Source organism: Myotis yumanensis, unplaced genomic scaffold, assembly GCF_028538775.1.
Source record: "Myotis yumanensis isolate MYYU_CA2020_CCGP unplaced genomic scaffold, mMyoYum1.0.hap1 SCAF_1, whole genome shotgun sequence".
Lineage (NCBI taxonomy): Eukaryota > Metazoa > Chordata > Mammalia > Chiroptera > Vespertilionidae > Myotis > Myotis yumanensis.
This window is the reverse complement of record NW_027223752.1, coordinates 47,924,442-47,945,644: the sequence shown is the minus strand read 5'-3', so window position 1 is coordinate 47,945,644 and position 21,203 is coordinate 47,924,442. Positions and strand designations below refer to the sequence as shown.

Sequence of the window (21,203 nt, the reverse complement as noted above, 5' to 3'; positions counted from 1 at the left end):
TTGCGGCATTAGGAAGGTTGAGAACCGCTGAATGAAAGCTTCCTGCAAAGTTAAGACTGAGGAGTTGCGTGCTCCCAGGAGACAGTGCCAGTGTCCAGGAGAAAAGGTTAAATAACAGGTGCTTTCAAGAGCTCTGGGGGACTTTCCAATTACACTTTACTGAAGAAAGTTTGCCTTGACAAAGGTGAATCGTCAGTCCCAATAGGCAAAAAAATAAGAGATTCTGAAGACACATGTCATATTCTCTCATAAAAATCATTTATTGGCACACCAGAAAGATCATTTTTTTCTAGTACAGCAGCTTCTATTCTTGCAATTCTGTGTAAACTACATGTTACAAGTCACTAGAAATCTAATTAGCAGGATGAATTTCATAAAGAACAAGGGTAACTATGAGTCTACAGCGGCCCAGCCAGCGAGTCTCATTTGGAGAGTAAATCAAATATCAAACTAGTGTTGCCCTGCAACAGAGGTTCTCTGCAGCCAAGAGAAACCAGGACGGACAGAAACAGGATAGCACCCATTCAATAAATTAGGTACACGTGACTAGAAAAACTGTAACTGAGAGAACTAATCTAAATCAGGTAAGCACAAAACTACACCAGTAGCTATTTACATATATTACTTTTTTTTGCCCAAACTTTAATTTGTTAGCTTTCCCATCCTACCTCTTCCCTTTTATTTGTTATTCTTGTGTGTGTGTGTTGTTGTTTTTTTCATGGTGAATTTCTTGGCTCACTGGCGAATATGTAGACCACTAATCAGAACATCTTTCCAGGTCCTACATTTTCTAAAATGTCATGTTAAACTAAAGAATCTGAAGGGGATGTTACATGTCAGTCTCCCTCTATAGAAGTAACGAGCATTATTACTTTGCTACCACTCACAGCAATTGCATACAATTTCATTTTCTTCCAAACATTATTTGAACAACTCCAGGAAGGCAGGTTGTAATGGCAGCAGAGAGGATGGATTTGTTCATCTGTCACAGGCACAGAGAGTCGTACGTGGGGTGAGCGTGTTTATCCTGAGAATGCGATAAGATGGCCTGAAACCCAAGATTCCCACTACTGAGGACGGGCCCACCTCCTCTGGCCACTATCCCCGCCCCCTACATTTTTAAGGCTTAGTATCATTGCAGCATTAACCAATAAGAATGCTGACATCATTTCTACTAAAGAGGGGCTCTGTGATGAATGGCAGCAGGTACCCTCATTAAAACAGCACGGTGGAAAAAGCATTGAGTGGGTATGTTTCTGGTGCTATGGCCAAAATATTTGGATTTTTAGTATCATGGCAGGGGGTTTAAAAGATCTTGCCAATGAGCCTCTCTCTCCCTTGTTTACTTCCTTTCTAGTTGTAACAATTTGCTATCATTTTATTTTGGGTTGTTCTCCTAGGAGGACAGAGACCACACCTGTGTACTCACCGGTCTCCTGTGTCTAGAATAGTGCCTGGTCCATCGTAGGCTCTCAATAAAAAATGTGTATTAAAGAAATGAACCAAATTGTTAAGTGCCCTGGTCTGCTTATGCCTGGAGACCCTCCGTTTTCATTCAATGACCAGGGTTCTGGCCTGTCCCAATGACCCAGCTATCCTAACGGCCCTACCCACGGTGTAGCTGTGTAGCTGATCCTTTTGTGCTTCAATGGATAGGAAAACTTTTCAAGGCTTCCTTCACTCTGTCCACCCCCCAAAGATCAGCTATGCAGAGCGAACACTGCACGAGGGGTAGCAGGGCAAGGACATTCTAGGAGGTAAACTGCAGGCTCCAAATTCAGCTCCTTCTTCCCTATCTCTCCCTACAACCTCTGACAGAAAGCTTAAGAAAACAGTTATCCGGGGAATTTCCTCTTGGCAGGGCCAGTTCCATGTGTCACTGATAACACGACCAGCAGGGAAACACAATGTAACTCACCTACATAAAAATGAAGTGAACTAAAAGCAAAATCTGAGAGAGGAAACGAAGCGACACGTAGGCTGTCTAGGTCCTTCGCTGGTTGGAGTTGCTGAACATGGGAGCAAACGCAGGCATTACAGCAAGAGAGAGGTTGGAAGGGAAGGGGCGGAGCTGTGGGGTGTAAAGAGCATAGAGGACCAGCTTTGCTCGCCTCCTTCTCCCTCTCCTTCCAGCTCTCTGGCATCCCACCACGCTCTGGCTGAGCTCCTTGCAGTTGCTTCTCAGGTGGAGGGAAGAGCAGGCAGCTGGCGCTTCCACAGCCCATCCTTAGGCTATTGATGCTCTGCTGGAGTAGAAGTCAGGGACTGGGAGCCCGGTGTGAAGTGTGACCTGGGGGAAGAGACTGTGAGTCCTGGAGGCACAGGCAGGACCCTGCCCCCGCCCCCCGCCCCCTGCACCCTCCTTCCCAGGGCACAGTGGGTGTGTTCCTAATTCAAAAGGGGTCTGGTCACTTTTCTTTAACCCATACCCTAGAACACGTTGAAGAGAATTGTAGTAGAATTCAGCCTGTGCTAGGAACCTGGTCATCATGGTGGTCATCCTGGAAACACTTGATCCTATGGTCCTCATGTTAAGATTCTGGAGAGATTGTGTTCCTTATGACTAAAGACCCAGGCATTGATCTGCAGGTAGCAAAGCCTGTTGGCCATATTGTAGTGATCATTGCCAAGTCCATGGTTAGAGAACAGATAAGCAGGCAACCCTTCCTTTATTACTTGCCCACTAGTTATTCCAATGAGGATAATCCTTTCCTTTGGGGATTGCATAGATGATTGTCAGGTGTGAAGAAATATGGGCACTTAATGCTGTTTCACTGATTTCTGTCCAACCTCATACCGCCATGGACAAGGGTAGAATCACTTCGCACAGTACTGCCATCGTTCCCGTTCTTGTCCTCGTCTTCCCTAGCCCAAGAGTCTTGATCTAAAGATACTCAGAGCAGTTAAAACTGTGGAAAACTTTGAATGAGGTTTTCCCAGGCTCACTTCTAGGGTATTTTATGGTTTCCTTTTTACCAATGTAGAGGTTGAACTTGATAGATTAGATTTACAGCCTCCCAGAAAAACTCAACTAGTTGCAGGAAGAGAGGAGGGCAGAGGTCACTGGGCGGGCATCACTTCTACTGTACATCCTGATAGACAACAATGGATTTTTTTAAGTAGCTCCCAAGACTGTGGTTCTGAGTAGAGCAAAAATTATCTGCAGTGTTTTGATTCTCAAGCCCTATCTTAAGGTAGCCATTTGCTGAGTGAGATTCACACTGACAATGAGAGTTCCAGCTCAAGAGGGAAATGAAGGCCCAAGTCCTGGCTGTGGCTGGTCCGGCCCACCCCTTCCTGATCATTTCTCCCACTGCCCCAGCCCCCGTGGCCTTTTCTTGCCTGGGTGAGGCCCCTCAGGCCTTAGAAGCTTTGCTCTGGCTGTTCCCTCTGCCTAGAAAGCCCCACACAGCTCCCTCCCTCACTCCCTTCAGGGCTCAGCTCACCTGACTGCCTCAAGGCCTACCCACACTGACCACCCTGTTTAAGACCACAACACCCTCCAACCCCAGCACTCTCGATCCCCTTCCCCTACCTCGGTCTTTGCTCCCTCTCACTTACTGCCTTCGCACACACTCTATAACGAACATGGTAATTGTGCTTACTTGTTGTCTGTCTCCTACAACTAGAATGTGAGCTCTATGAGGGCAAGATTTTTGTCTGTTTTGTTTTTGCTGATGAACAAGACTTATAATAGTGCCTCACATAGTAAAGACACTCAACAGATATTTGTTGAATGAACGAATGAGAAGGATCTGTTGTTTTTCTATTCACAATAAATTGGAAATAACTACTTTTGGGCAGGGACTGTTTTCCATCCCCATAAATCAAGTAAGAGTGCAGAGAAGGTGCTCAAAATTGCTGATAATGGTGCTAATAGTCCAGTCTTACACCCTCTCTTGGGCACTCATGGAACTGCGCGAGGCACTTATTTTCGTGCCAGCTGGCCCAGGGGTTTCATTTCTACTAAAGATGAAACCAGGGCTCAGAGGGACAATCATTAGCAAACCATGAATAGAATTCCAGTTTCCCACTTGCTGTTAACTAGACTGTGTCCAAGTAGAACGAAGGGGCTTAGGTTGGCTCAGGAGCATGTCAGCTGTCAACGTTGACCCCTTTCCCTCCTCCTTTCCTGCCTGTCTGGGTCTGGACCTGACGTGGTCAGCTTCCCACTCTCGGGGGTGGAGTTGCCCAGAAGCAGAGCAAGCGGAAGCCGCGTCTGCACTCACGGCGCGGTGCTGACCTGCACGTTCCTGTTCAGGCTCACGGCCGGGAAGAAGAGGCCCTCCATGTTCTCGAAGGCGATGGGCCCTTGCTGTTCGTCGTTGACAAAAAATGTCAAGGTTTTCCTGTTTAAGTCGAGGAGGACCCCGATGGTGGCCCCTTTTGCGATCCCTCCCTCAGTTCTGTGAAAACAACAACAACAAAAAGCAATTGGGTTTCCCTGGCCTGTCATCATGTTGGGAGCTCCCCATTTGTATGGTTAGGTGTTCCTTGACTTGTTTACAAGTAGCGTCTCCTCCCTCCCAGGAGCCTTTTAAAACAGGCCCCTCCTCTTTAATCGCTCCTCTTTACACGACATGTTCATATCACAGGTACACTGTGTACTTATTTATGTGTGGATGCATATCTGTGCTTTATATATTAAAAGGGAAGGGTTTTATGCTTACTCCCCCAAACCAATTTTCACGCCCTTGGGGGAAGTGTGGCCCGTGCTGAGTACGGATGGTTCAACAGGGCTGCTCTGCTGTTGCTGGGAGTGACCTCATTCACACAGGGTCACCACCACCGAGACTCGAAGCATCGAAGACTAAAATAAAGAGAGTAGCCGTTAAGGCCCTCTGAGTTCTGCCCACAGATGTGTCCTACACTCTGCACAGAGGTGTGGATTCAACATCATTTAATCGAAAGGGACTTAATTAAAAAATCTAAATAGAGAAGAATTTAGGCCAAACTTAAACATATGCATGAAAAATTGGATTTGGGGCCTTAGCTACCCATTAAATAGAAAAAACTCATTCCAGAAAGATGGTAGGTAATTTTTGGCATGTTGAGTCTGCATTGAGAAGTTGGAGGCTCTCTAGAAAGTGACAACATCGAAGAAGGGGGCTCTCGCCTGTAGGAGACGGAGTGGTTTTAAAGAATCTGAACTCAAATGTCATTTCACAGGGAATTGGGTCGTATGCTTCAATGGATGGTTTCGAAAACACCAGCCAGCATGGATGAGCAGCGTGGCCACTTCCCCTCGTTGAGGTCTAGCAGGACTTAATTTAATCTGCCTCTCTGCAGAGCACAGAAATGTAAGAGTGCTGGCCTTTCCCTCTGGCATGCAGAATACAGACTATACACATGGCTGTTCAAAGACAGGTTGATAAATTGTGTCTTGTATTCACACCTTCAACAGTGACAGCACAAGTGACACGAATTTGCATGCAAGCAGGCGTGTTCAGCTTTAAGAACGTGTTTCTCTGCAGAGTGTGACAGTGGTCATTATTCACCCCTTCACTTCAAAATAAAGAAGCTAAAAGGGAAAGGGAAGCATGGTCCGTGGGTGGTGGGTTCAGAGATCCAGTGACAGAGGGTTCCCCCAAAATGTAGATCACTGAAGAAAACTGCTCAGCTGCTTCTAATAGGGTTGGACAGCAGGCTGAAATGGTGTGCGTGCTCACTTGGAGAGGTAGTGACTAATACACACCAGCATGAGGTGTAAGAAAACATCCAAGGGAACAGGCATTGGAGGCCCTGGGAGACCCTGGCTGGAGAAGGGGCCGCGATGAGCACGCGGAAAAGGCTGAAACAGTGGAGGCCACTGTCCTACCACTGGCTCGCTCACTTTCCTTTTGATCAGACCGATTTTTTTTTTCTTTCAGAGACACCAATGAGAATGTATCCTGGGGAAATCATTGTGAATAAAAAGGACCAGGGTCCATGAAAGATACTTATTTAGGAAAATCATAAAAAATACATTTGAGGAAGAAGACAGGAACCAAACGAAAAGGAAGTCTAGGAAAACGGTTATAGTGGGGTTAAAACTGTTACAGTGTGGGCTTACATTTTGGTGGTAGAGGTAAACCGAAGGAATTACTATGTTCTCCTTTCCCACCAAACTGGGTGCTCTGAATCTGTACAATGGTAAGAGTCGTCTTCAAGTACAAAGCTATCCAAATTGGCATCCACAAGATTTAGTTTATTAACTGGCCTCTCTTCTGAGCAGTGGTATTGGCAATAATCATAGGAAGAGAAACAATAGCTTCTATTTTCAGATGCCTCTGATGTAGGCATTTTTTGCACATTCCATTTAACCTTGGAAACATTCCTGCATAGAAAAATACTAATATCCTAATTTGGTGGATTTAAAAATTGAGGTTTAGAAAAATGAAATAACTTGTCCAAACGGCTTTTCTGTGAAGTGGGACTAGATTTTAGAATCCTGGAATGTGGTCCTGTCATGGGTGGGCATGGGGATTCTCAGTTTCCCGCCATGGGTGGAATATTACAACGAAGGGCCTAGGAAAGAGCTATGTCTCTGCCATCCTGTGAGCAAACAAGCAAACACAATACCCACCAGGATGTTCTCAGTTAAGACTAGTAGAACTCCTGCGCTACTGAATGAAGACCGCCTGCCCGACCTCGACCTCCTTAATGTTGTCTATTTAAGAAGGCCTTTGAACTTGGGCTCTCGTTCTTGACCAGAAGCCAACGTGAAGAAGGCTTGGTTTGGGGGCTGCAGGGTACCTGTTGGTGTGCGAGTTGTTGTGCATGAACCAGCTCCGGTTATTGTCCACGTACATTGCCCACGCTTTGTCGTCCTTTCCTAACATCACATCCTTCATCACGTCGATGCGAGCCACGCCAAAGGCAGGGTCGGGGTGGTTGTCGTAGCGGTCCACCGTTATCTCCCAGTAGTGGACACCCTTGGAGAAGCCGGTCTTTCCCAGTACCACCCGGTCATCGTAGCTGCTGCAGGTCACAGTCAGGTTGTCGTTGGAGAAGATGATGTCCGAGTGTGCTGAGCCGGGGTCAAAAGCAAACCAGGCCACTGGGAACAAGAGAAAGGAGTGGGGTTAGCGAGACGGACCCAGTGAGCCCAACACCATACCAGACTCCTGGGCGGCTGAGGGGCGCTGTGTCCCACGTTCATGCTGCCATGCAGGAGGGAGGCGTCGGGGGCCAGCAGGGGCCGTGAGTGAGCTGACAGGGGCCACATCCTGGGAACTGGGACTCTCTGTGCCCAGAAGCCGATGGAAGGTCACCCGACCCACTTAGCAGGGGTTACCTGGCTCAGACTGCACTCCCAACCAGGTGATCCGGGAGTGGAGTGGCATGGATTTTGGAAGGTGCAAGTCCCCTCACCCGGTGACTGGCAGACAGTACACCGGAGACATAAAGTGAGAGGGATGCGCTAAGATGCCTGTGTGGCCCTGAGGCAGGGAGGCTAGGATCTAGAGCCCTAGATGGAGGAGGGATAAACACACTGTGAAACCAGGAAACATGCCTTCGCGGAACTGCTCAAATCTAGTCATTCTGAAAATGTCCTCAGTGCTAGTGAAAGCTCAGAAAAGCTGCGAAGCTCTCAGAGACACGAACGGATTTCCTGAGTGCTTGTGACGTGGACACAAGACAGGCTGCGTCCTTCATAACTTAAACATGCAGTTTGTAGGAGGAATTTGGGACACGAGGTGCAGATAGAACGATGTCTTTGTCCACATTGCTGCTCCCCGAGTTCTAAATGCCGCCTGCTGATCACACACTCTAGAGGGAAGTCACAGCTGACTTGTGGAACCTGCGAGCCACCTCACAGGCGCTGTGGTCTTTGCTATTTGTAACAGAATAAGTTTATTTCATACCTGCCAACAGCTTTTTAATGTCAACTGTTGTCATTCCAAGTGAAAGGCATGGGAGAGAGAAATAGGAAGCAAAATTGACATTGATAAGAAAACATAGCTCTTTTCATAGGCTAATACCAAAAAAGGGCTCAATTTTAAACTCTAGGAACACCACAACAGTTGGTCTGACTATCTTTACCCACACTTAGCGCTCATAAAGAGTGCTTTGCATGGGTGTATATGTAAGAAAACTGGTCAGGAAAAGTAATGTTTGAGGTATAAAATTAAAATACAGGTATCTTTTCCATATTTCTAAATATTTGAGAAGCTATTATAATGGTATTTGAATGACAATTAGACAATTTTATTGACATAAAAGAAGCTATTGCCATTTATTTTGTGAAGGAAATTGAGCATACCAATCACATAGGTAAAAGATAACAATTACAATAGGTATACTTGCCTAATTGAGAGTAAGGTGCAGATTGTGGCTCAAAATTGCATCCTATAAAGAGATACTACACATCAAAGCTATGAAACAACAACCACGTTGATAATAATTATTTGTTTACACTTAAAAAGCACCTGCTGAATAAAGTCACCAGAGGCTTGATTCATGAAAAACCAAAGCCCTTTTATGTTAGTTTATTTGCTGAGTCAAGATTGCTTTTCTGCTTTTTTTGAAATAAGAAGTACCTCTTTTTTTCCCCATTTAATAAATATTCCTCTAATTTGTACAGCTTAAATTTTCTCCTTCTTCAAATTCAATCTCTTCCACTAAAGTTTCCACATTAAGAAGGATTACTGTTTAGAAATGAGAAAAATTCATCCCATTGAAATGGGAGAAAACGCTGGATCTTGAGAAAACTCCATTCTACATCACTATTCCATGCACTTCCAACTCAGGTTAGGCCTTTGTTGTGACTGGGCCCAAGTTAAATGCTACACATGTAACCAAATGGGAAATTTAATCTATATGCTAATAAATGCATCTGATAATTATTAATAATGACGTGAATGAAATATAATAAAAATGGCCTCATCTTCTTCTCAGATTGTTCTACTACATCCTTTGCATCTAAGGAAAAGGGGGATTGGTGGATGGTGGGGGTGTGAGTGATCTCAGATATAGTTTAGAATCACCTGTGGAACTTTTCCAACTACCCCCTTTCCTTAAGATTTGGTACCCCTACCTGCCCCATAAGAAGTTGCACTGGGTGGAGGAAGCAGTCTTGTATTAACATGTTCAAAGATGCGAGAACTATAATTTCAAGTGGTGCCAGGGACTGCTTAGAAAGTGTGTTTTTGATGATCACTAGAGTATCCCCTTGAGAGGATAATTCAATTTTTTTTCAATTTATAATACCCTAATATATTAACTTGTAAAACAATTGAAGGATGATACACTGAATTAAAAGAATTTTAGAAGAATTAAGAAGGGAACTTAGAAAACACTAATAATTAAGTTAAAAGCAAAATTGAAAGATTTTGAACTTACTTGTGTTTGGTTACTCTGGAATGAATTTGCACACAAAAGAATAATTTTCTCCTGAGAACACATGGAGTTTTAAAACCGAATTTCATATCCAGCTTTGGAAATAAATTTGTAGAAATTCAACAGGGCTTTTAACACGTTTAAATGAATCATGCCTTTGTGCAAGTCTTTTTCAAAACAAGTTTTGTGAAATCTTTTTACACTACTTTAAACACACTGTCAAACATTCAAGATTCAACGATGATACAACTAGAACAGTGCAAACAGCCATCAATTACCCCGAAACCCACATTCCATTTTATTCTTGAGACAATATACATTACAGAGACTATTACAATATTCCAGTACATTAGACACAAGTGAAAAGAATTCCATCACAGAGCATGTCTGAAAGCCAGGAGTGCACAGAAAAACAATAAGAAACGTAAAAGCACAAAGAAAAATGTCATTTTAAAGAGAGCTTGAAGTCCCTGCATCCTTTTTGCACTGTCATGCTGTGGTCTTCTTCATTCCAGGATGTGGGATGAGCAAAAAGAATAAAATAAGAAACAAAAGAAACCCTTGGAAATGTGAAATGTGCATCACGTGACTCCATGATTACAATATAGTCCTGAAGAGATCAAATAGGTCTGCATCGTAGATGTTTGAAGTTTCTACTTGCTAGACAGTTCACCGCATGGTAACACAGGTCTAGCTTTCCTGCAGCCGGCCTAGAGCCCTGTCACAACCTGCTTGGCTGTGGGAAACCTCTGGGGAGGCCAGACTTTTCAATGACTCAGATCTTTGGGCCTTAAGCTAGTTAAGGGCTTCTCATTCAGGTAGTGGTGGTCCCTCCCCTTTGCTTGGAAAAAAACAACAACCCAAAACCCAGCCTTGAGCCCAACTGTCCTACCAGTGAGCACAGGCTTTAGCAAAAAATGTTTTTACTTTCTACCCTCTGGTTTGCTTATTTGTATGATGCATTCTGCTGTTGGTGTTGCTTTGTATTATTTTTTTCAATAAAGATCTCTTGAGTCTATGTTTAATCAGACCACTCCAGGCAGGATGCACTGATCCAGTGCCCCAGACAGAGCTGGTTTCCTGGATACAGCAGGGTTGCAAACCTCTAAGGCCTCCCCTCAGCCAGCTCCTGTGCCGTGCTATGCCACTGCATATGATGCCAGAGCAGGCTGTCCATGGTGGTACCAGCTTGTGCAAAAAGAACAACTTCACTCATCGCTTTCCAATGCCATTGTACATTGACCACAACTCGATGGGGGGGGGGGGGGGGGGCATCCTCACACCACACAAACAAACCACCACAAAGCTCCATGGCCCAAGTGCCCCTCCTATCAAAGCAGGCCACAAACATCGAGACTTGCTCATGGCCGGCTCCACGCACATGAATGGCAAATACAAAACAGCTCTTTCAGAGATGCCTTCAAGGCACAGAGATCAATCAAGAAGAAAGGTCAGAGGAGCTCAGCTCACCCGGTGCATTGAGAGACTGTAAGGAGGAATGCAAGCTCAGCTGGTGGGGTGAGGATCGGAAATCAAAGTAGGATCTCCCGGGAAAGCTGGGCTGTAGATTTAGGGTGGAGGAGAAAGGACTCATTCTACGGAGCGGCAATCTTTCCGAAGGCACTGGAAAAGGGAGTGTCTGTTCTTCTGAATCTGTGTCTAAATGTAAGATCAATGCAAACTGGAGATCAGAAATCTGCCACCTGCCCGTGCACAGTTCCCCCAGACCGGCCTCACCAATGCGTCTGTACCGAGCCTCCTCCAGCCTGCCGTTGCCACAGGCATTTCCTAATCCAGAATGGCTTGGGCTGGGAGGGAATTCTAGGCAGGTCAGAACCCAAGACCAGACGGAGGACGTCACATACAGTTGTTTTCACTTCCCCCAGTTTTTCATGGTAGAGAAAGTTCCCTTTTAATGAAATATTTTTAGAGTTGAAATTAGAAACTTTAGAGGTAAATTTTACCCAGGAGTGAAGAGGAGATTATTATTTCACCCTCTTCAGCTACTTCTGAAGTTACTACCTCTTAAGGGGTTTCTACTTAGGAGGTGAGGATTTTTACCAACTCTCTGCTGTTCCACATTTCCCCTCTTCTCTCCATACATATTTTTTTCCATTTCAAAATGGATGATTTTTCTGTACCAGCACACTCGAGACTTGCTCTTCGGATAGGCGAGGAAAATAGGGCTGACCATTGCAGAAGGAGTCTTACCTCTGTTTCTGAGTTATGATCAGACCCTAGGGATGCCCCTTGAACATCTCTGGTTCTCTAATAACAAACAAACTGTGGGCAATGGTGAGGTGAATTGGTGGCAAGAAAAGGTCTTTATGTTCAGATAGTCAGATCTGGTGTGAAGATCACTATTACACCAGAGAAAGGACTTATCAATTTCTTGATCTGGCTTTAGAAGGGCTTGTGAGGTAGTTTCTCTAAATTACTAAATTCACTCCTTTCTCTTTTGTCAACCAATAACTGGTTCTTTGCAGTCGGGTGGTCTAGGCAGAGATTGATGTTTTACCAAATGGGGCCTTCTTAGAACATAGTTTGATAGTCATAATTTAGCAACTACACATGACGTGATGGTAAGAGTCAATGTCCAAAACCAACAAGGAACTTTCTTCCCATTGAAAAAGTAATTTTACTTCAATGGCCAGAGGGTGTTCTTGAGGATATTTTTCTGGTTTGAGCCTGGTTTGAACACACCCTTTATCCTGTGACAATGCTATTATGTTCAAGCAAAAAACTGAGTGCATGTTTGTGGAATATGATCTTCCTTGAAGGGCTCAGAACAGGGGCCTTGGTGGGTTTTCATTTTAATATTGTCAAGAGTCGCCTCATTTTCATTTCTGAACTTAGGATAAGAAAGTTAGCTTTTTAGGCTTTAGACTTATTCTTGAGGGGATTTTTTTTTAAAAAAGAAAAGTGTAAACCAGATCTCAGAGAAAAGGAATTGCTGTTTATGGACCTAAGACATCATGGTCCCAATGAGAATATATTTAAATTTTCCTCTACCTAAACTTTATATGGTTTGGATGATTTGACATATAGGATCATGTCTTTCTTCAGAAATAGTAAATAAGAATTAATTCCTGTTATAATTATCTCAAGGGGAAATTAGTCTTTTAGTTTAATGGGAAAATTTGAAAAACAACAATACAGCACCACAAACAAATGTGGACTTCTTTTAGGGAGAAAAGGCATTTACAGTATATTCTTGTCAGCAAAAGATCTTTTATTGAAAAAAATCTCTGGTAACAATCAATTTATTATAATGAAAATAGTTGTTGCTTTAAAAATTAAGAGAAAGGGCATATATAGTAAAATTAATTTCAGAGCATATCGAAACCCCAAATAATCATCTGAAAATCAGTGAAAAGATATGTACTGAATCCAGACCTTGGGGGCATATATGAGCACATCATGGATTGTACTTACCTTTTCTATTCTCAGCACCAGGAAAAAACAATTTAAATTTGGTGAGGATACCACTCCATGGGGTGAGGAGTGAGGGTAGCTATCATTATTCATGGGATTAATAGCTCAACACTAAAATAGTATTTGTTTTTCTATCCTTTTATGTGGATCCATTGTTTATTGATGACCCAGTTTTCCTTGACTCCTCTTATTCTTGAAGTATGCCCTCTATTCAGGCAGGATTATTTAATAACCACATTATCCAACCGTCCATTTCTGTCTTTGAGTTTTCCCCACCTATGGCCACCCACACCCTACCAGCTGGGTTCTTACCCCATGTTCTCTAAGGAGCATCTCAAATGAACTGCAAGAGAGAGAACACGTTCCACATGAGTGTCTTTATGCCCATCCCCATGAGCACTTAGTGAAAATGTTTGGTCTGCTGCCTATGGACCATCTATGCCACTGGGTATTATCTTAGGTTGCAGGAGTCTTAGAGGGAAGACACATGGTGGTAACATCTGAGGAGCAATCATCAAATTCCCCCTTGAAATACCCTGCACTGAGAAACTCATCACCTCAGGGCAGCCCATTGGTGTATAGTTATTGCTTATATAGGTTTGGAAATGCCTCTTAGGGAGCTCCAGTCATTTGTAGCATTACTACCTGGGACCACACAGAACAGATCACTAGGTCTTCAAGTATTTGCAGGCAGTCACCAATCCCCTTTAGTTCTTTCCTTTTTCTGGGATAAGTAGAATCTATTTCTGATCTTCCTTCTATGGTAAGGTTTTCAAAGCTTTAATCTTGTCATGCCCTTCTGGACATGTTTAAAGACATGAACCAAAGACAATAAGAAAAATTGGGAACTGTATGCCACTCCCTTGTTTGGTTGAATCACATAACTCACATTGTGCACACGCACAGCTAGACATGTGTGTATTTTGTGTTGTAGCATGGGATGCAGGAAGTATGTACATCTCACCCCCCCGCCCTCTTCAAAGCACAAATATTGAGACCTGGAGAAGGCTTCTCAGCCATTAGTATTCTATTAGTCAAGACAAACAGGAATGAGATTATCTCCCCCCCCCCCCCCCCCAGATTACATGATGCAAAGCCATGTTTCATTCATAGCTAATATCCAGGATGATGATCATTGGTTTTTAGCATGTAGACCACTAGAGAAAGACAAGTAGATCCTTCAAAGGCTTTATGTTCCTGTCATGTTTCATCCCATGCAGTGATCCTGTCTGCTAAGTAAAAAGAGTAAAGAGCAATGGAAAACAGTATGGCAGTTGCATACTGGTGTGACCACTCTAGGCATATCTGTGACACTGGGATGGGGACTGTGTCCCTCATGGGAATAGGTCTTGACTTTCCAAGAGCTCTGACATGGACCATCATTTTCCTCTTGCCCTTGTCTGGACTGCTTTCCCTTCTCACCTGGGGTTGCGGGATCAAGAATTATCAAAGCAAGTTCGGCTGGGGGACCTCATTTATTGCCTACTGACTTTTGGGCTTGAGGTGAAAAAAGAATATCTGTGTGGTACTTCTATTTGGCTAACTGTATATTTTTTTGATTCATTAGCTAACATTTATTGAACACCTACCATGTGCCAAATATTGTATTAGAACTAAGCAGCCAGGAAACATGAACCGTCAGGAAAGCTGACCATAGAAAAAGAATAATTTAGAGAAAGTCTGTGTTTCATAGTATTGATAAATTTTTCACTCTTCTGGGAGTAGAGCTTCTTAACAACATATACAAAGTACTAAAGATTTCTATGGACATCGTAGAATATTGTGGAAGTGTAAATACAGTATACAGTATTTTTGAAATTCAAAGAGGAAAGGCAAACTGACAGGGGATCCTTCTGATAGCGTGTGCTACTCCAGCTGCCTCTGTGCCCTGGTGGATTCCTGGTGGTCTCCCTGTCTGCTAGTGAACAGCTTGGTAACTTCAACAGCCCTTGGGCACTGGCCTAGCGAGACGGCTGCATTTCAGAGCGCAGCAAAGCAAGAAAGGTCACCAAGGACGGCACGAGCAGCATTAAAAGTGAGTTTCATTTCAATTATAAGCCAGCTGGAAAAGAATTTGCATTTGTTGGGAAGATTTTCAAAGAGAGAAAGAAATGAATGAAGGAGGTCGAGTTTCCTTCAATGGCCTAAGAAGCATCTAGAGTCACAGGGATGTCCACTGGCATATAATTTCCAGTGGAAGGTGGTATTTTAAGCTTTCATAAGTGTGGCATTAATTGCAGTTGAGAAGTGAGAAACAAATCTGTTTTGAAACCTTTTATAAGAACAAATGCAACAGCCTCTGACTACCTCTGGGACGGCTTCATACTTTGTCCCCAACTCCTCCGCTCCAATTGACAATACCATGGCATTATTTCTAAGGAACTGTCATCAGAAGAACCAAAAATCCCTCTATTTTAAACATATAAAAGAGGTTCCAAAGGACTAACCTGCTCCCCAGAGTGTCAACTGCAAAGCACATTCCTGAGAACTAAAAATAGGGTCTGGCTCCAATTTGGCCCAGTGGAGAACCTCAGGAAGTTCCCTGGGATACGGTGCATGTTCTCAGATTTAAAAGGAAATGAGTGTGTCTCCTTTCTGGGTTCTGAGACCTGTCATCATGCCTTTCATCTTGGACGTTATAAAATCCACCCAAATTTGTTCAGGAATGATTTACTTCCCATGAGGATTTTGTCCTGAAAATGCACGTTCTCCTAACGAAATTATGTTGGGAGAGGCTTTAAGAAAAGCAAAACAGAGGCATAGGAAAAGTACCTACAGTGAACCATACTTTTCCTGATGTGATCCCTAGTCAGCTGTCTCCTATTAGTGTTGAAATTTCAGTAGCACAGGCAGATCTCTAAGACCCAGGAAGACCCTCTGAGGAGGTGGGAGCTGTCTACACCTGTTCATAGCATTTTCTGAAGTAGTTAACAGCTTTCAGGAGTAATTTTCAAGAGAGAAGCCACAGGCAAAAAACAGAGGGTACTTATTATAAAGAGCCTAGAGGTCATCTGCTCTAAATCTATCCAGTGGTTCTCAACCTTCTGGCCCTTTAAATACAGTTCCTCATGTTGTGATCCAACCATAAAATTATTGTCGTTGCTACTTCATAACTGTAATGTTGCAATGTAAATATCTGATATGCAGGATGGTCTTAGGCGACCCCTGTGAAAGGGTCATTCGACCACCAAAGGGTCGCGACCCACAGGTTGAGAAGCGCTGCAACTGAAAAGACCCTAGAACAACAACAAACTAAAATCCTGAGAGATTAAAGGACACATCCAAACCTTTAACTGTGACAGGACAGGAGAGGGACCCAGGCAGGATCAATTCCTGGTGAATAAAATTCCCCTCACCTTATAGGTTACAACTTCTCTGGCGGAGGGATCTCAGGACATGAGGGTCTGAGAGTGCAACACTTATGCTGGCCCCACATCACCACAAAATATCTACAAAGAGATTTAGGACAGATGCATTGGGGGCCATTCTGGGGCTACATTCCATCTACTCCACTGACTATTCTCTGGGTTATTTCCTTTGACGTGTGGGAGGAGCTATCATAGTAGAAGGGGTAGTGTGATGCTGAGTCTAACGGGGCAAAAGGCATTTTGATCTTTATGAGTAATGCCTTCTCTGTTCTCTTTTAGAAAGCAGTTTCTAAGATGTAATTTGAAGACCCCAACCCTTTTATTGTCATTAGATAAAGCAATCCTGGAAGGTGTTGGGGAGATGGCTCCTATGGACATTCAACTAAGAAAATGCTTACGAGCACCTTCCCAGGGCTCTGAGCACCTCTTTGCTGAGGTGCTGGAATTTGCAGCCTTATCCGTAGTCTCAAAAATGTGGCCCCAATATCCCTTTTCCTTCCCAGACAGCCACCTGTCTCTGCCGACCAAGAGCAGCAGACACTGGTACCAAATGGGTTGGAGGACCTGTCTAGGAGAACGCTCACTGGGATGGATTGGGGGACTAGAGGAAGTGCAGAGACGTGATAAAGCACAGGCCCTGAGGAAGAGCTCAGATATTATGCTGGAAATGACCACCTCACACCTTCTTTTAAAAGCAGGAATGTTGTTCTTTAAAAAAAAAACAAACCAAAAAACTCTCACATGACTCTTTGGAAGTGTTTATCCAGAAACCTCTTTCTGCCTGGGGTTTCTGGATAAACACGTGAGGCAGCTACACAATGCTGCTTTGTTTTGACAAGACGTTTAAACACCTAGCAGACACACTTAGGGTTGCTTTCCTCTCTTGCCTTCCCTTTAGCTGAGAGCAAGTAGCACTGATCTAGTGTCAAACTTAGGATTGCTTTCTCCTCTTTCCTTCCCTGTAGCAGAGAGCAGATAGCACTGTTCTGATGTTAGACTACACTGGGCTGCACATTGGAGGCTGAAAGGCCCGGGTCTGACAAGTTACGTAACCTTTCAGAGGCTGCACCTTCCCATACTTAGAGTGGTGCATTAATGACAATGATGGAGTGTGTGGTAGGTAGAACAATGGCGTGCCCCAGAATGTCCACGTCCCAATCCTGGGAACATGTGATTGTGTCGCCTGACTTGGCCAAACGGACTTTGCAGGTGTGATCAACTTAAGGATCTTGATCTGGGGAGGTTATCCTGAACTATCCAGGTGGGCCCACGGTAAGCCCAAGGGTCCTTACAGAAGGGAAGCATGATGGTCAGAATCAGAGAGTGGAAGATGCTATGCTGCTGGCTTTGAAGATGGAAGAAGGAACCATGAGCCAAGAAATACAGGTGGCTTCCAGAAACCGGAAAAGGAAAGAGATTGGATTCTCCCCTGGAACTGCCTGAAGGGACGCAGCCCTGCTGATACCTCCCTTTAAGCCCAGTGAAGCCCATTTAGGATTCTGACCTCTAGAACTGTAAGATGATAAATGTGTGCTGCTAGTGGCAACTAATTAAAGCAGCAATGGGAAAGCAACACATAGGGTAAATCTAGAATGTTGCAGCAACAGAGCAGGGTGGGGTGGGGGGGTTAGACATTAGCAGTGGGTACAGAGGTAGAGTCTAAAATCTATGTAGCTGTCATTTTTCATGGGATATTTTAATGGACAATGAAGAGGGTCTTAGAAGTGTGACACAAAATGATCAGAGGTGTTTTTTTTGGGGGGGGGGGGTGGAGGGTTTATTTTATATTATGACTAGAGGCCCAGTACACAAAATTCATGCACTCATTCATGTTTTTTTTTTGGGGGGGGGGGGGATCCCTCAGCCCAGCCTGTGCCCTATCACAGTCCCAGAGCCCTCAGGGGATGTCCAACTGACAGCCTAGGCCCCACGGGAGTGGGCCTAAGCTGGCAGTCGGACATCCTTAGTGCTGCCGCAGAGGCAAAAGAGGCTCCCGCCACTGCTGCTGCACTCACCAGCCACGAACCCAGCTTCTGGCTGAGTGGCACTCCCCCTGTGGGAGTGCACTGACCACCAGGGGGCAGCTCCTGCGTTGAGCATCTGCCCCCTGGTGGGCAGTGCGCATCATAGCGACCAGTTGTTCCGCCGTTTGGTCAATTTGCATATTAGCCGTTTATTATATAGGATTCCACAAAGCCTTCTGAGGTATATCTAATACTTCATTACCAAAGATTCCAGATAATATACTAACTTTTAAATGTGTTAGATGGAAATATTTCTAAAATGCATTATGTAACTTCTTACCCAGAGCATATGTCATAGCATGTTCTTTTGATTTTTCTTTGTCTGTTCAGTTTTTCTAGTTACCTTTCCTGCTCAATGCTACCAATAGCCTCAACTCACTTCTATACCAAGTCCTTCTTCTCTCCTCTAATGTGATGCTTCGAGTGCTCTTCATAAATGGGTTAGGGAGGTCAGTGAACTGTGCGTAAACCAAGAGTAAGTGAGAAGTGAGTGAGGCCAAGGGCTCTGCTGTGAGGATAACACAGGCTCTTCTATGCCTGAACTTTTTTTTCTTCCCCATCGGAGATCACTGTGGCTTACTTCTTGGTTGTAAGATGACTATCCTGACTGTAGGGTAGATATCTCAGCTTTAGAGAGGTCAGGTGGTGCCATAGTTTTTATATGCTCTGAGTCAGGTGCCATGCAGTTCAGGAAGGAGAAGTAAAACCCACACGTACTAAAGCAGGGACCATGCCTTATGCATCTCTGTGGTCCTGGGGCCCAGCCCAGTGCCAGACAACATTGAGGTGCTCAGTTAATGAATGAATGATGTCCTTTTCACAGTCACCTTAATGCAGATTTTGAAGTTTTGGGCTTGCATACAGTTATTCCCTTTGGATTTCTCTCTCCCTCTCTCTTCTCTGGGAAGTCTTCTCTTCCCTTTAGATCATGTCCATTCCCTGCAATGTGTTGTGATGTATTTCATGTAGCTCTTAGATGTAAAACAGCCATGAAAATATACATTTAAAAATACCCTCTTTTAATGCTAGCTGAAATAAGTCAGAGAAAGACCAAATACCATATGATTTCACTTATATGTTGAATTTAAAAAACAAAATAAACAAAAAAAATAGAAACAGACTCATAGATACAGAGAACAGACTGATGGTTACTAGAGGGGAGGAGGATTGGGGGAACTAAGTGAAAAATGTGAAGGAATTAAGAAGTACAAATTGGTAGTTATAAAAGTACAGCATAGGGAACACAGCCAATAATATTGTAATGACTCTAAGGTGCCAGGTGGGTACTAGAAATATTGGGGTTCTCACTTTGCAAAGGATATGATTGTCTAACCACCATGCTGTACACCTGAATCTAATGCAAAATAATATTGAATGTAAACTGTAATGGAAAAATAAAATTGAAAAATTCAAATAAAAGACCTAATCAGATAAAAAAAATAAAAAAAAATATAACCCACTTGTAAAACCTTCCAAAAAACCCTTCTTTTAGAAACATTTGTACTTTTAGGAGAGGCTGCTTGTAGGTCAAAATGAAACCCTAAGTAGTAGAATTAGTGTAAAATGAAATAGTTCATACATTTCTGGTGTAAAATCTATTTAAAAGGCAATTTGGAAACACAGATCAAGGGCCTTAAAAATGCTTGGTCCATAATGCCACTTCTAGGAAGTTATCCAAGGAAAATAACCTTTTCACACAAACATTTGTGTTAAAGAGTATTTATTACATAGCGGGTGCAACCCTTCCTGTCCTAATCCCCTGGAGGCGTGGTGAGCACAGCGCCACCTCTGCTGAGAAGGCTTCGGAGAGCAACTCCCTGGCTCTGGGATCTGAGGCTGTCAGAGAGACCTCTTTTCAGCCAGTTAACAGTCTCCATAAAGTATGTGGCCCCAGGAATACTGCCTTTGGTCTATTTCATTTTCTCTTCAGATTAAAGAAAAAGAAAAAAAATATAGTCTATTTAGATAGGCAGAGGGGAGATAGGGAAAAATAAACAGAATATTTCCTTTTCTTTTTCTTGTTCTTCGTTTTTTTTTTTCTTTCTTTTTTTTAAGAGTAGTATCCCAGACTGAGTCCAGAACTCTACGTATTAAGAAGATCTTGTTACACAATGTTCACATTCTTAATTGCTTACAGTTCTATTTCTTCTTAAGTCAGGGTAACTTGGTTTAGAATACAACAGACCTTATTTGTATGGCTGTTTTAGGTACATGCCCAAGAACTTTGCTTGTAGGGAACTAACCAAACATACATTTGCCTTTCCTCTCCTCTTTTAATAACACATCCTTTATCATTTCCATTGAATTAAATTATTTTTCATTGCTTTCCCGACCAATTCCCTATAAAAATTATGTCTTCCCTTTCCCCTCTTTCACACTGTTTATCATAACTCGAAAATATGCAACTGTTTGCGTGTCTGTTTCTTTAAGGTCTGTCTCTCTTCCTAGGCAGCCCGGGGAGGTCTGCTTCACACTCTATACCCACAGCCTGCCACTCAGTGGGTAGTTATCAAACACTGCCCAACAGCTAGATCAATACACAAACACATTTGATTTTGAAAAAAATGATGAGAATTCATAACAATGTGGGCATCTGATCTTCCCTAATGTTACCTTTAGATCAGCAGAAATTTTTGTGATCATTCAAAGAGTGTAAGTGACAAGTGATTTAAACCTCAGACGAAATTCATGTAAATACAAGTTTGACTTGCAATCACCTATGAATTGTATTCTGTGATACAGACTTTTTTGCTCTGAACTTTGGAAAGGGGTTAAATCTTGCTAAGAAGAATGCAAAAGATTGTATTATAATAGAAAGTGAAAACCAACCACCCCTTTACCTCCAATAGCAGCAAAGAAAAAATATATCTGAAGCAAACCTTTCCAGGAATTATAGGAAATAATATTAATAAAGCATAATCTCAGTTAATATATCAACACTCCATTAATGGCATTTCCTCACTGATTTCTAAAAAGCAAAGATGATATATATTTTTTTTAATTCTATAGGCTTTCTGTATTGTTAGAGATTAATTAAATCTTTTTTTAAAAGAAG

At 43.2% G+C, this 21,203-nt stretch overlaps 1 protein-coding gene across 9 annotated transcripts in view; it reads right to left on the bottom strand.

Annotated features, from left to right (window-relative positions):
- Positions 1-236: 236 nt before the first annotated feature.
- The window catches only part of TRIM9 (tripartite motif containing 9), a 93,301-nt gene continuing 72,334 nt past the window's right edge, over positions 237-21,203 (bottom strand). For 2 of the 9 annotated variants that reach the window (XM_070419784.1, XM_070419793.1), the window contains 6 exons: positions 10,792-10,980; positions 8,290-8,331; positions 7,848-7,871; positions 6,736-7,039; positions 4,244-4,406; positions 237-2,290 (listed from right to left, as the gene is read on the bottom strand). In XM_070419784.1, the coding sequence (XP_070275885.1) occupies positions 2,228-2,290; positions 4,244-4,406; positions 6,736-7,039; positions 7,848-7,871; positions 8,290-8,331; positions 10,792-10,980 (785 nt within the window). In that variant the 3' untranslated portion in view covers positions 237-2,227. The remainder of the gene's footprint in view (positions 2,291-4,243; positions 4,407-6,735; positions 7,040-7,847; positions 7,872-8,289; positions 8,332-10,791; positions 10,981-21,203) is intronic. The other 7 variants (XM_070419801.1, XM_070419809.1, XM_070419815.1 and 4 more) reach the window with 4 other exon arrangements.